Raw genomic sequence first — 15,938 nt, forward strand, 5'->3', positions numbered from 1 at the left:
GCACATGCCTGTAGTGTCAGCTACTCAGGAGGCTGAGGCAGGAGAACCACTTGAACCCAGGACGTGGAGGTTGCAGTGAGCCGAGATTGTGCCACTGCCCTCCAGCTTGGTTGATTGAGCAATACTCTGTCTCAAACAAACAGACAGTACATACATAATTGTTCAGAAGCTAAAAATTCTAATTATGGACAGATAAACTCTGGAAAACAGTGCAGTTGACTGGTGGGAAGTGCTGGGCATGTTGTGCAGTGGTTCAGGCACAAGCCTTGGAGTTAAACAGACCTGGGTTCTAACATCAGTTCCACCTAGGAACTATAATGTAATCTCCTAGGTATAGTACGTAATCCCCAACAAACTATTTAACCTCTGTGAGCCTTAATTTCTTCACTTGTAAAACAGAGATAAGACTTCTTCTTCTGGAAGTAGGGCTTTTAATCACCTGACATCATCTAAGTATACCTCTGCCATCCATTTTCACCCTTTTCTGCTTTCCTCTCATGGCTGTAGGCTTTCTTCCCAAGTGCCATGCACTGGGTTAAGAAACACTGTCTCATCTACTTCTGTATAATAACTCTGTGAATTAAATGCTATTACTATCCCTATGCTCTATCTTGGTATTTGAAATCAATTTTTTTCTTCTGTGCAGATACCTCAATGCAATCAACATTTAATTCTATTATAGTAAGTAAACCAACTGACCACAGGAAGCCTGAAAATAAAGAGTTGTAATTTTTATTTTTAGAATCACACCATAAAATTCATACTTTTTTTTTTTTAAGGCAGAGTCTCGCTCTGTCCACCAGGCTGGAGTGCAGTGGTGCCATCTCGGCTCACTGCAACCTCTGCCTCCCAGGTTCAAGCGATTCTCTTGCCTCAGCCTCCTGAGGAGCTGGGATTATAGGCGTGTGCCACCATGTCCAGCTAATTTTTGTATTTTTAGTAGAGATGGGGTTTCACCATGTTGGTCAGGCTGGTCTCGAACTCCTGACCTTGTAATCCACCCACCTCAGCCTCCCAAAGTGTTGGGATTACAGGCGTAAGCCACCGCGCCCGGCCAAAATTCATACTTTTAAGGCTTTGATTGGTTTGTTTTTGTCAATCTGAGTTACTGATTCCTTCTAAGGAACAGTCTGCCTTATTCCACTGTGTTCTAATATGTTTGTTTGCATCTTTAACTAGAAAACCTGTCTTATTATCTATTCTTATCAATTAAGAAAGTAGGCCAGGCATGGTGGCTCACACCTGTAATCCTAGCACTTTGGGAGGCTGGGGCAGGCAGATCACCTGATGTCACGAGTTCGAGACCAGACTGGCCAACATGGTGAAACCCCATCTCTATTAAAAATACAAAAATTAGCTGGGCGTGGTGGTGGGCACCTGTAATCCCAGCTACTCAGGAGGCTGAGTTGGGAAAATCGCTTGAACCTGGGAGGTGGAGGTTGCAATGAGCCAAGATTGCACCACTGCACCCCAGCCTGGGTGGCAGAGCGAGACTCCATCTCAAAAAAAAAAAAAAGAAAAAAGAAATTAAACAAATCTTTTTGCTAGATTAGCAATAAGCCTCAGAAGAGGAAATACCATAAAAATATAAGCCAAAGTGCAAAAAATGTCTAATAAGTTTCTATTTGGAAATAGTAAGAATCTTCAAACCTTCTAAGTCCATAGCTGGCTTTAAACCCTTTTGCTTGCTACCATAGAAACATTTCATGCTCTGGCTGCCCTGTTGTGAAATACAGTCCCAAAATAACACTGATGTTGTATATTATGATGGTTTTACAGGAACAAGAGTTTTTAAATTATTTATTTGGTTCTTTACAAAACTGCCATCCAGATACATTTATTCCGTCCATAAGATGTTTTTCCAACTGCTTGATTGTATACAGGGTTTTGCGTTTTGAAAACATCCTGCAGCAACAAGTTAATTACTCTACCCAGCATTCCTAACAGCTAAATCATTGGGTTGGTTCCACACTTACTGGGGAGGGCAGCCTGGCACGTGGAAAGTTCCATGGTTTGCAAAAGGTCACCAAGGCTGAGAGGCATTGTTCTGCTCTGTACTCTGAGTTCCCAGATTCTTGCCCTGGTGTACACCTCTGTGCCACTTCTGCCTAAAGCTAAAGCATTTAAATTCTTTATAAGTAGCCTAAGAAACCTTGGATTTTTTCCTGTGATGTGGAATGCCACTTTGGCCAAATCTATGAATTTTTTTAATTCTTAGATGTTTTTTAATTGGATGCTTACAAGCCCTTTAGCAAGAACTTTGTAAGCATAAAAAGCACACAAACAACAACTATATCTGCACCATTCAAGATGGCTGCCACTAGCCACATGTGGCTACTGAGAATGTGTCTAGTATGAATTGAGATATATTATAGGTATAAACTAGATACCAGACTTACTACAAAAAAGTAACGTATCTCATTAATAACTTCCTAATATCAACTTCTGTTGCAATGATAATATTTTTTGCATCATTGGGTTAAATAAAAGACACTATTAAAATTAATTTCACATGTATCTTTTTACATTTTTAAGATATGTTTACCAGAAATTTTAAATTACATACATGGCTTTCATTATCTCATTATTGTGCAGTGCTAGTCTGTATCAGTTGGAATATTTTGTTACTGGAATACACATATAAATTATCCAGTGAGCTTTAAAAACTGACACACTCTTCCTATGTAAAATGTCTCAGTACATCTCAAAGATTTAAAAATTTCCATCATCTCTTTATCCTAGACAAAAGTTACTTTTAATACTGGCAGTGAAAAAACTCTAAAGCACACTATAAAATCTTACTTACACCATATAGCTTTTGGGTTTCTTTTCCAGTGAGTTTTTTTCCAAGTAACGAGCTAAGTAGTACAATAATGCCATGAGGAAATTATCAAGATTCTTATTCCTATGGGGATATTTGAAACAACAAAAAGAGTCAATGCTAACCTATTTCAAACATAAGATTTCTCATAAAAAAAATTGAGCACACAACACAAGAATAAATAGAAAACCATGTTATCATGCCTATCAAAGAACTAATTTACCACTTAAAATTCTATCTACTATATATTTAAAGATTTAAGAAATCTGGTTTTTGTAAGTAAAACTTTTGGAGAGGTCAGACACTAAATTCTTATAGTTGTGCTTACTAATTAATTTTCATTTTTAAAAAGTTATTATACAATATATTTCCATTGTTTAAAAAATATAGAGAAATGTATCAAGTAAAAAGTTCTCTCCTCCTACATCTGTCACCATCCTACTCCCTAGTGGTTACCACTACTAAGAGTTTGGTATGGGCCAGGCACAGTGGCTCATGCCTGTAATCCCAGCACTTTGGGAGGCCAAGGCGGGTGGATCACTTGAGGTCAGGAGTTCGAGACCAGCCTGGCGAAACCCCATCTCTACTAAAAATTACAAGAATTAGCTGGGCGTGGTGGTGCATCCCTGTAATCCCAGCTAGTTGGGAGGCTGAGGCAGGAGAATCGCTTGAACCCAGGAGGTGGAGGTTGCAGTGAGCTGAGATCGTGCCACTGCACTCCAACCTGGGCAAAAGAGCGAGACTCCATCTCAAAAAAAAAAAAAAAAAGAGTTTGGTATGAATCCTTTCTAAACTTTCTAAAACATAAGACAATCACATACAACATCCTCCTCATCCTCCTCCACCAACATATACACATGTATAAGAATACATGCCTTAAAAATGTTTTTTGGTGGCCGGGCGCAGTGGCTCATGCCTGTAATCCCAGCACTTTGGGAGGCCAAGGCGGGTGGATCACGAGGTCAGGAGATTGAGACCATCCTGGCTAACACAGTGAAACCTCGTCTCTACTAAAAATACAAAAAAGAATTAGCTGGGCGTGGTGGTGGGAGCCTGTAGTCCCAGCTACTCCGGAGGCTGAGGCAGGAGAATGGCGTGAACCCGGGAGGCGGAGCTTGCAGTGAGCCGAGATCGTACCACTGCACTCCAGCCTGGGCAACAGAGCCAGACTCTGTCTCAAAAAAAAAAAAAAATGTATTTTGGTAATAAGTGGGGTAATACTATATATACAATTCTTTGCAACTTGCTTTTGTCACTTTTCTGTGTAGCATAGATCTCTTTCTATGATATTATATGTAGATTTTCTTCATTCTTTTAAAGAGCTGAATAGAATATTCTATACCTCATATTTAACTGTCTTCTATTGTGGGTATTTAGTTTTTTAAAAAAATATTATAGACAGAAGTGAAATTGCTACCACAGAGTGTATGTGCCTCGCTCTCTGAAAAGGCTGCACTGATTTACAATGCTCTCTCATTTGTTTTTAACTAGAAGTCACTGTTTTCTTTCTAAATATTTTTTCAAGACTTTTGCTGCCTTCTGTGTGGCCCCAAATGGAAATTATTTCTCCGGCACTGCTTTCTTGAACTATACCTAAAGAGCAGGATGAGGGTGAGCATTACAGATTTTCTTTTCAAGATATTAATAACTCCCCGTCTCAGGGGAGTTATTGGAAGTGATATCAGTTTAGTTGGAAGTGATCTCAGGAAATATCAGTAGGAAAGTGGGGAAATGAGGCAGGAAAGGAAGCCAACAAAGAGGGTGTTAACAAGTAAGTGGAGTTCAGTCCTGTGGGGACTCTAGGAGACAGCGTAGAAAACATCTCAAGAATTTACCTACCAACTCCTCCTCCAGCAGGGCATTGAATAAGGGCTGCTTCTAGGGCACTGATTCCCTAGCTCCGAGCTTGCCCTGCAGTCAGGCTGAGTGTGTGCCTGTGGTGGAATGAAGCCTTCAGGCCGAGTCTCAGGCAGTTGCCACAAGCAGCCTGCATGTGTATGCTAAGGGAATGGGGAGGGGTGCAAATGGCATCGGGCACCCAACTCTCACTGAGCGTTCCTGGTGCAGAGGCCACGTGAGGCACAGCCACGCACAGCCACACAAAGGGGACACAATTACACAATTGCTTCCCAATTTTGTAGCTGAGGAGACTGAGGCTTAGAAAGGTCAAGAAACGGTCACGCCTGTAATCCCAGCACTTTGGGAGGCCGAGGTGGGTGGATCACAAAGTCAGGAGATCGAGACCATCCTGGCTAACACGGTGAAACCCCGTCTCTACTAAAAGATACAAAAAACTTACCTGGCGTGGTGGCGGGCGCCTGTAGTTCCAGCTACTCAGGAGTCTGAGGCAGGAGAATGGCGTGAACCCGGGTGGGGCGGAGCTTGCAGTGAGCCGAGATCGCGCCACTGCACTCCAGCCTGGGTGACAGAGCAAGACTCTGTCTCATAAATAAATAAATAAATGTCAAGAAACTCACCCAGAGCCACACACCTAGCACATCCTGGGGCTGCCAAACATAACTAGTAGAGAAAAGTGATCTTCAGTAAATGGGTAGATCTTTTTTTTTTTTTTGAGAGGGAGTCTCACTCTGTCGCCCAGGCTGGAGTGCAATGGCACAATCTTGGCTCACTGCAACCTCTGTCTCCCAGGTTCAAGCAGTTCTCCTGCCTCAGCCTCCCGACTAGCTGGGATTACAGGCGTCTGCCACCATGCCTGGCTAATGTTTGTATTTTGTTTTTTTTTTTTCTGAGACGGAGTTTTGCTCTGTCACCCAGGCTGGAGTGCACTGGCGCAATCTCAGCTCACTGCAACCCCCACCTCCCAGGTTCAAGTGATTCTCCTGCCTCAGCCTCCCAAGTAGCTGGGACTACAGGCGCCTACCGCCATGCCCGGCTGATTTTTGTATTTTTTGGAACGGGGTTTCACCACATTGGCTAGTCTGGTCTCGAACTCCTGACCTTGTGATCGCCTGCCTCAGCCTCCCAAAGTGTTGGGATTACAGGCGTGAGCCACTGCACCTGGCCAGCAAATGGGTATATCCTTTAACTATTATATAAAAATAGCACAGTCCATGTGAGACTCTGACAGCATGCTCTCCATACTACTTGCCCTGGGATTTTATTTGGGGTTCCTATGACTTCTGGCTTCCTCTCCCCAACTCTTTGGTCGCAGTCTTTGTGACTAGGATGGCTTGCATAGAGCCAGTCTCACACTCTTCCTCTAAAAATCAGATTTGTCATCACTTATCAGATGAAGTTACTGAAAAATAAAGGATAAAAGATCTAAAATGCCTCATAAGCAATAGATACCTCATAAATGTTGTAAAAGAACAGATCCGCTGCATCTCAGTATCTTGTAGCAAAAGCAAAGTAACAACTGAAAAAAGAAAATGGACAATTGAGAGAGGCACAAAGAGCTGCCTTAGAGAGTCACACAAGATATGTTTATGTATGGATGTTATGTATAGATGGGTGGATGTTTATGTACGGATGGATGGATGGATGTTTATGTATGCCTGTACAGACGAATGTTTATGTATGGATAAAGAAACAGTTACTCACATTTAACATCATCCAGTGTAATGGTGCCCTGCTGACCTCGTTTCTCTAAAGTTTTAGCTGACTTATCATCTCTTGCAGCAAGTCTTTTATCTGTCAACCTGTTTTGGAATATAACAGTTGCCAGTAGTGGTTTAATATATTTTAGTTGTATTCAATCTATCCTGAGGTGCAGAAAGCATTTATTAAACCGTAATAAGAGCCTGAGTGTCATACATGGGTTTTGTTTGATGTAAGATCATTTTGGAATGCTTTTTATTAAACATTTTATTTACTATGTTAAGGCAAGAGGGATGTTCACTGTCTGATATAAAATGTTTATACAAATACCATCCAAAATAGATCATTTAAATCATCTGGGCCGGGCGCGGTGGCTCAAGCCTGTAATCCCAGCACTTTGGGAGGCCGAGATGGGCGGATCACGAGGTCAGGAGATCGAGACCATCCTGGCTAACACAGTGAAACCCCGTCTCTACTAAGAAATACAAAAAATAGCCGGGCAAGGTGGCAGCGCCTGTAGTCCCAGCTACTCGGGAGGCTGAGGCCGGAGAATGGCGTGAACCCGGGAGGCAGAGCTTGCAGTGAGCTGAGATCCGGCCACTGCACTCCAGCCTGGGTGACAGCGCGAGACTCCGTCTCAAAAAAAAAAAAAAAAAAAAACTGTAAAAAGTTGAAGATGTGCTAACAGCCAGGTTAACAGAATACATTTATCGAGACTATTGTAATTCCTACCACAATTCTGAAACAGCGCATGTTCTTTCTTTGATGGGTATTCGCATTGCAAACTAGAATAATAGGAATGGTATTTTCGTAGTTTGTAAAGGCTGAAGCCATTCCACTGAGAGATGCTATGCAACTCTGGCATGACTGGAAAGTTAATCTACCTGTCTGAAGCTGGACCATCAATTTCTGCAAAGTGAACTGCTTTGCCTTTCTTTCCTTTTTCCTTGACTTCTACTGCAGGTGTAAAACTGCAATAAAAATGAGATAATTAGGGACTTCACCTTTTCTAGGGGAAAACAAGTCAAATCATATCATAGCTCATAATCTTTGGACTAGCATATATTATCAGCAGAGGCTGAAGAGAATCTGAGACACAGCAGTGTTCAATTCATGTATTTATAGATGGAATACTTATCTAGAGAAAAATTAAAACTTCAGACTTTACATTCAGCCTGTAACCATCAGCAGTCTCCAGAATACCACCACACACAGAGTATCTGAAAAATCTTGTAGCAACTTCGTAAGAAAGAGAAAGCTCTTGGCAAGTTTGAAAGGATTATTTATTGAGGTACTTGTTATATGACAAGTGCTTTTAGGCACAATCTCATTTAATCCTCATGGAAACTCTAACACAAAATATGATCACCATCTTTACATACAAGAAAAATGGAAACTTAAAGAGAAATTAAGTGACTTGACTAAAATAACAGCAACTGGCAAAGTCACGACTGGTGCCTAGGTTTTTAGCCATAGAGCCGAGTGCTGAGCCACCAGGCAATCCTGCCTCCCAAACAGCAATCTCAGTATTCACTGCTGTGGACTCTTCTAAAGGCCTCAGCCATCTCCATCTCCAGGTGGGTTTCAGGACCTTTTACTTAACTCAGAGTTTCTCAGCGTGTTGTACGAGCACTACTAAGCCGTAATGAGTTTGACTAACACAGGAACCCAATTAAGTAACAAATCTATACTGACGATTTACTATGTGTTAGGAATTGCTATGACATTGGAAATAAGATGGTTTCGCATCAGAGCCATTGAATAGACTTTTGAGAGTCTCAGCAAATGCTAACAGAAAAACAGAGAAAAGTGTTTTGAAGACTAACAGGACGAGGTTCCTGCCTTATAGATAGTACATTTTCTGGGAGAACTGTGGTGTCTGTCAAACCCATTGCGGGTTATAACAATGCCACATTGATAACACAATGCAGAAATTTACCCTCTGCCCAAAGTTATGTGTCCCTCTGTTAAGCTGAGATGCAGATGCAGTAATAGAAGCACTTCCCCTAAACTTTATTCATTCTCTAAAGACAAATATCAATCATGAGAACTTTATTATTTCCTTGGTAAATCCCACAAATAAATTTTGTTAAAGAAATACCTCCCCATGAGAGTCATAAAGTCAGCTTGGTACTTTCTTCTTCTTCCAGGAGTTTCTCCAACTGCCTGGCAATATTCATGTTGTAGGTTAGTTCCTAAAAGCACGTACACAATATTACCTCAAGAGAATGATTTTTTTAAAATTATTCCACTGTTTTTTGTTTTTTGTTTTTTTTTAAGATGACTGGCATCAAGTTGGCCAGTGATGATTTCTAAGCTTTTCATTCTTTCTGGTGCTGCTGTTATCACCGGTCTCCAAGAAATGGGTATTCATGGGGCGGGGTGTGCTGAAATACTGGAGGTGGAGGTGTGCAGGGAAAAAGAAATGGAAAGATACCAAACGTTGGTGGTGGCTACCTCCAGAGAGGGGTGGGGGATCAGACGGAGCAAGAAGGAGAGAGGGTAATGAAGAGATCTCAATTTCACATCTGTATACGTCTGCATTATTTGAATTTTTTATGAAAATGTATTACCTGCATAACTTTTCAAAACACGATATACAGACTAAAGAAATCCCAGGTGCTCCCAGCTCTCTCCTGGGTTTCTCTTCTCTAGAAGATGAGAGAAGGTAGAAACACTAAATCTAAGTTAATGTCAAATAAAATTGTGTCTCCTCCCCCTTTTCTCGGCCCATCACTATAATTCAAAGTTTCTTGCTATACTAGTTTGCCTGAGATGTTCTGAGACAAGAAAGCCTTAAAATAAGAAATTTGGAAGGATATATTTGGGACTATCTTATTTATATAGATCAGGTCTATGAACTAAGTCAGATGAACTTGGAACTATAAAACCATAAAATTGGCCAGGCTTGGTGGCTCACACCTGTAATCCCAGCACTTTGGGAGGAAGCTGAGTCCAGGGGATCGCTTGAGCCCAGAACTTGAGACCAGCCTGGGCAACATAGTGAAACCCTGTCTCTACTAAAAATACAAAAAAATTTTAGTTGGGTGTGGTGGTAGGTGCCTGTGTTCCCAGCAACTTGGGAGGCTGGGATGGGAGGATTGCCTGAGTCCAGAAAGTGGAGATCGCAGTAAGCTGAGATTGCACCACTGAACTCTAGCCAGCCTGGGCGACAGAGTGAGACCCTGTCTAAAAATAAATAAAAAAGCGAGGCTGTGCGCAGTGGCTCACGCCTGTAATCCCAACACTTTGGGAGGCCGAGGCAGGTGGATCACCTGAGATTGGGAGTTTGAGACCAGCCTAACCAACATGGAGAAACCCCATCTCTACTAAAAATACAAAATTAGCCAGGCGTGGTGGCTCATGCCTGTAATCCCAGCTACCTGGGAGGCTGAGGCAGGATAATCGCTTGAATCTGGGAGGTGGAGGTTGCAGTGAGCCGAGATTACACCATTACACTCTAGCCTGGGCAACAAGAGCGAAACTCCGTCTCAAAAAAAAACAATAGTAACAAAATGAAATAAAAAATAAAATCATAAAATCATAGAATCTGGGGGTTATTAGAAGTAAAAAATATCATCTAGTATAATGCTGTCATTTTACTGATGGAGAACTAGGGCTTGGAGAGGCTGACCCATGTCCCAGTGTTAGAACCTGGTAGGTAGTGCCTGCCAGTAAATAGCCTGGCATTTACTGCTAAGCTTTTAGTCCTTATGCTCTGACCTCTGGACAGACCTTCTTTACTTCACACTTGTCTGAGTGGCTTTCACTTCACTGATGTCATTCTCTAGCTTGGCTAGTGAGACAGGTTCCACTTTGTGAGTGAGTGCTCTGCTATAGCCCTAAAGCAGCCTATGCTCACAATGCATTTGGACTCACCAAGAAACAACACTAGAAATAACTGAATTTTTTTTTTTTGGGGGGGGGACTGAGTCTCACTCTGTCACCTAGGCTGGAGTGGCACGATCTCAGCTCACTGCAACCTCTTCATCCCAGGTTTAAGTGATTCTCCTGCCTCAGCCTCCCAAGTAGCTGGGATTACAGGTGCCTGCCACCACATCCTGCTAATTTTTGTATTTTCAGTAGAAAAGGGGTTTCACCATGTTGGCCAGGCTGGTCTCGAACTCCTGACCTCAAGTGATCCGTCCAAAGTGCTGGGGTTACAGGCGTGGGCCACCACACCCAGCCAATAATTGAAAATTGCACTGTGAATTGAACCTCTGATTGGTGCCCAAACCACAGTCTGGGCTAGCTAGCCTGTACCCTCCTACTATCACCAGAGTACAAGGTGGATATAATTTCCTAATATTACAATATATTCATGTCATTCCCCTTGCCTTGAAGTAAACAGGAAAGCAATTCATATTTTCTCTCTAGAATCCATCACGTAAATGCAGAGGGCTTTTGGCTTCCACACAAGTTAGACCTCTTCAATGTTTTCTCACAGAGTCTACTCATAGAGTAGGGTTTCCTTGGTTTTATGTCCTCAGGGGAGTCCATGACCTTGGCAAAGATTCAGGCAGACTGCTGGTTCCCTCCCAGCTTTGGAATAGGGGCACTTGAAGCAAGAAGGGAAAGGATAACAGGTACTATGTGAGAGAGAAAAGTCTGCCTCGTGGGCCAACCTAGATGATGCCTGTGAGTAAAGGTGTTATCTCTTTACCAAATAAGAAATGGGCATGCATGCTGACGAACTATACCAGCACCCTCGTTTACTTCTCACGAGGCATTATTATTTCATTTTATAGATTAAGGAGCTGAGAATTATTGAGGCTGAGTAACTTGACAACTGATAACCATCTAGTAAGGGGCAGAGCTAGGATGTGAACCCAGATCTCCCTTCAAACCATTCTCCACTGCTCTTCCTTAACTACCTCTTAAGAAATAATGGGAGCCCCAGCCCCAGACGCTGCAGCCGCCGAGACGTTGATGCTTAAGAAGAACCGGATTGCCATTTACGAACTCCTTTTTAAGGAGGGAGTCATGGTGGCCAAGAAGGATGTCCACATGCCTAAGCACCTGGAGCTGGCAGACAAGAATATGCCCAACCTTCATGTCATGAAGGCCATGCAGTCTCTCAAGTCCCGAGGCTACGTGAAGGAACAGTTTCCTGGAGACATTTCTACTGGTACCTTACCAATGAGGGTATCCGGTATCTCTGTGATTATCTTCATCTGCCCCTGAAGACTGTGCCTGCCACCCTACGCCGTAGCCGTCCAGAGACTGGCAGGCCTCGGCCTAAAGGTCTGGAGGGTTAGCGACCTGTGAGACTCACAAGAGGGGAAGCTGACAGAGATGCCTACAGATGGAGTGCTGTGCTACCTGGTACCGACAAGAAAGCCGAGGCTGGGGCTGGGTCAGCAACCGAATTTCAGTTTAGAGGTGGATTTGGTTGTGGACGTAGTCAGCCACCTCAGTAAAATTGAAGAGGATTATTTTGCATTGAATAAACTTACAGCCAAAAAACCTTAAAAAAAAAAAAAAAGAAAGAAAGAAAGAAATAATGGCCACCCTTTCCCTGGCATTTCTGGCATGGAGGTTATGGGTATCTGTTGTATTCTGATAGCCATCCCCATCAGGGTATAATCTGCAAAAGTAAGACAAGACTTGCCTATGAGTAGGGAGCTAGGTTGTCTCTAAGGGTAAGATTTCCCGTTGTCATTTGACCAGGAGAGAGGCCAGGGAGTTCAAGCTGGGGGAGGGGAAAGGGATCATCTTTTCTTGATCTGAACTTCAGAATACCTAGAAGTCTAGCACTCCTCTTGGCTAGTGGTATAGAAGCTGGCCTACCCCAGGTGGAAGAGGACTAAAACCTCAGAACTTTCAGGGTCTTAAGTTGATGGGATAAAACTTGAATGCCCCCCGAGATCAAGATGTTACTTTATGAAACAGATTATCTGGATTCAGGACACTCCATTTTCCTCCCCTCTCTCTGGCTACAATTTATTGGTCTCCTTCTAAAGCTCCTTTTCTGAGGAATGTTCCTTCCCTAAATGAAGGCCCTCTCAGAACTCCATATGGTTATTCTTCTCATTCCCTCTGAATAATTCCATCTACTTCACTAGCACCAATAACACACAAATTTATATTCAAGGCTCAGATCTTTCTGCACACTTATAAAGTGACACATCAGTCTATTGAACACCATCAATCAGCTGTCTTAGAAGCATCTCAAACTCAGTCTGTCCAAAATAAACACATTCCCCCTTAACTGTGTATTCCCGCCTCCTGTTTCCCCCATCTCAGTAAATAAGTACCACCATCAAACCAGGTGCTCACGCTGGAAAATGGTGTCTTCCTTGATTCCTCCATCACCCTCACCCCTCATGGCTCACTAATCACTAAATTCTTTAATATCTTTTTAAGCTACTTCCCTCTCTTTCCATTGCCACCATCCTAATTTTAGCCATCTGTCAACTGAATTTCTGCAATTGTTTCTTAACTGATCTCCTTACCTTCAGTCTTGTCTCCCCCAAAACAATTTTCCATCTTTTAGCCAGTCGTTTTTCTTTTTTCTTTTTCTTTTTTTCTTGAGATAGGGTCTCACTGTCGCTTAGACTGGAGTGCAGTGGTACCATCATGGTCACTACAGCCTCAACCTCCAGGGCCCAGATGATTCTCCCACTTCAGCCTCTCAAATAGCTGGGACTACAGGTGTGCACCACCATGCCTGGCTAATTTTTGTACTTTTTGGTAGAGATAGGGTTTTGCCATGTTGCCCAGGCTGGTCTTAAACTCTTGAGCTCAGGCCATCTGCCTGCCTCAGTCTCCCAAAGCGCTGGGATTACAGGCGTGAGCCACTGTGCCTGGCCCAGCAATTTTTCTAAGATGTGGTTTGTTTTTGTTTTTGTTTTTTTTTGAGACAGATTCTAGCTTTGTTGCCCAGGCTGGAGTACAACAGCGTGATCTCGGCTCACTGCAACCTCCGCCTCCCGGGTTCAAGCGATTCTCCTGCCTCAGGCCTTCCAAGTAACTGGGACTGCAGGCGGGTACCACCACGCCCAGCTAATTTTTGTATTTTCACTAGAGATGGGTTTTGCCATTTTGGCCAGGCTGGTCTTGAACTCCTGACCTCAGGTATTTCTTCGCCTTGGCCTCCCAAAGTGCTGGGATTACAGGCATGAGCCACTGCACCCGGGCCTAAGATACAATTCTAATCACAGGTGACTTCTCTGCTTTGATGACTCCCCTATGCCATCTAAATAAAGTTCTAATTCCTCACCATGATATACAAGAGCTTTTATAATCTGGCCCTGGTTTAAATCTACTTCGTCTGGGACCATATACTCAGCCCAATGAACCACCTGTAGTCCCCACATTATGGCCCATGTGCTTGCAGGTCTGGGCTTTGCCCACGTTCCTTCTCCCTAGAATGCACTCTCTTCCTCCCCAGTCAAATGGCCCTTTACCTTGCCAATTCCTATTTTTCCTCAGGTCGTAGCTTAGATATCACCTCTCTTGGGAAGCCTTCTCCGTCTCCTCTGTCCACTGGACTTCAGGAAATCCAGGTCCCATATCTGGATCAGGCCACTTTGGTGAATACAACTTTCCTCAGCCCTGGTGCCCAGCCCAGTGTGGCAGTGGCAGCAATTCCTGGTAAGCGAGCCCCAAGCAAAGCAGCAATCTCAAGGAAAAAGAGTTCGGTTCAACAGCACTGCTAACAAAAAGCTCTCTTTTTGACTATAGCCTGGAAGGGTCTGGTTTCTTTTCAGTAAGAAGGACAGCATGGATACCCCTGCCTGTACCTCCAAATGCCCAAGCTGTCTGCATTACCTCCTTCCCACCACTCAGTGGAAAAGCTGCGGCTCTCTCTTCCAACCCTGATCTCTGATCTTGATCCCAGTCCCACCTTACTTTCTCTGTCTATTCATTTTTTCTGCCATAACAAATTCACTTAAGATTTTCCTACCTTTAAATCAAAACTAACAAAAATTCCCAAAACCTTGCCTTACTCCCAGATCCACTAAAGGTTACTATGTCTTTCTTTCCTTCATTCACCGGTAAACCTACTGATGACAGTAATCTATTTTGGGCCAGGCACGGTGGCTCACGCCTGTAATCCCAGCACTTTGGGAGGCCGAAGTGGGCGGATCACCTGAGGTCAGGAGTTTGAGATCAACCTGGCCAACATGGTGAAACCCCATCTGTACTAAAAATACAAAAATTAGCCAGCCGTGGTGCCACGTGCCTGTAATTCCAGCTACTCAAGAAACTAAGGCAAAAGAATCGCTTGAACCCGGGATGGGGAGGTTGCAGTGAGCTGAGATTGCACCACTGCACTCTAGCCTGGGGCAACAGAGCGAGACTCCATTTCAAAAAAAAAAAAAGACAAAACAAACCAAAAAAAACAAGAGTACTCTATTTTGGGGGTTTTGTTTGTTTGTTTTTTGAGGCAGGGTCTCACTCTGTTGCCCAGGCTGGAGTACAGTGGCAGAATTATGGCTCACTGCAGCCTCAACTTTCTGGGATCAAGTGATCCTCCCACCTCAGCCTCCCAAGTATCTGGAACCACAGGCACGCACTACCATGCTCAGCTAATTCTGTCCATCTTCGGGAGAGACAGGGTCTTGCTATGTTGCCCAGGCTGGTCTCAAACTCCTGGGATCAAGTGACCCTCAACCTCGGCCTTTCAAAGTGTTGAGATTATAGGAGTGAGCCACCACACCTGGCTAAGTACTCTATTTTTGCTAGTTTTTCATCTTTATCTTAGATTCTCACCTGTAACTACTGTCATCTGATGTATACCCTACAGCCTTCCCGAAGCTGCTTCTCACCTAGTCCCTGGAGATCCCTAACTTGTTAAATCCACAGGCCTCTTTGCAGTATGTGCCCTCCTCAGAACTCTCCAGCCTGTGACACTGCTGCCCCTCCCTGCCCAATCCTCTTTCTTGGAGAACCTTCTTTTGCCCCTGAGGCCTATCTGTATCAGGGTTTTTCCTCTGATCTTTCTAATCATTCTTTCTCTTTCTCTCTTTTTTTTTTCTTTTTTTTTGATACAGAGTCTCACTCTGTCGCCCAGGCTGGAGTGCAGTGGCATAATCTCAGCTAACTGCAACCTCTGCCGCCTGGGTTCAAGCGATTCTCCTGCCTCAGCCTCCTGAGTACCTGGGATTACAGGCGCCCACCACCGCACCTGGCTAATTTTTACATTTTTAGTAGAGACGGGCTTTTACCATCTTGGCCAGGCTGGTCTCGAACTCCTGACTTCATGATCCACCACCTAGGCCTCCCAAAGTGCTGGGATTACAGGCGTGAGACACCACCCCCGGCCCATTCTTTCTCTGTCTTTGGCCAATTCCTCTTTCTTTGCCTGTCTCCTATTCTTGAGAGCAGTATGAAGATACCGATCAAAGGCTTAAAATGTGTACAATAATTAAGACATATATCAAGCCAATTGTAATGTACAAACCTTATTTTAAAGACTGAGTGAAACAAACTTAAAAAATATCAGACAACAGAGGACATTTGAATACCGACTGAATATAATTGAATATATGATATTAAGGAATTACCATTTGTATTTTTAGGTATATAAATAGTAATTCAGTTGTATTCTCCT

General features: G+C 43.4%; 1 protein-coding gene and 1 pseudogene across 3 annotated transcripts in view; one reads left to right on the plus strand and one right to left on the minus strand.

Moving 5' to 3' along the window:
• Positions 1–15,938, minus strand: part of PPP1R36 (protein phosphatase 1 regulatory subunit 36) — a 43,982-nt gene that overhangs the window by 19,914 nt on the left and 8,130 nt on the right. For 2 of the 3 annotated variants that reach the window (XM_009211726.3, XM_017961243.3), the window contains exons 4-7: positions 7,264–7,350; positions 6,383–6,480; positions 6,131–6,197; positions 2,807–2,905 (exon numbers count right to left, since the gene is read on the minus strand). In XM_009211726.3, coding sequence (XP_009209990.3) covers positions 2,807–2,905; positions 6,131–6,197; positions 6,383–6,480; positions 7,264–7,350 — 351 coding nt within the window. The remainder of the gene's footprint in view (positions 1–2,806; positions 2,906–6,130; positions 6,198–6,382; positions 6,481–7,263; positions 7,351–15,938) is intronic. The other variant, XM_017961244.3, reaches the window with a different exon arrangement.
• LOC110743794 lies at positions 11,295–11,864 on the plus strand (annotated as a pseudogene).

Source organism: Papio anubis, chromosome 7 (genome assembly GCF_008728515.1).
Source record: "Papio anubis isolate 15944 chromosome 7, Panubis1.0, whole genome shotgun sequence".
Taxonomy (NCBI): domain Eukaryota; kingdom Metazoa; phylum Chordata; class Mammalia; order Primates; family Cercopithecidae; genus Papio; species Papio anubis.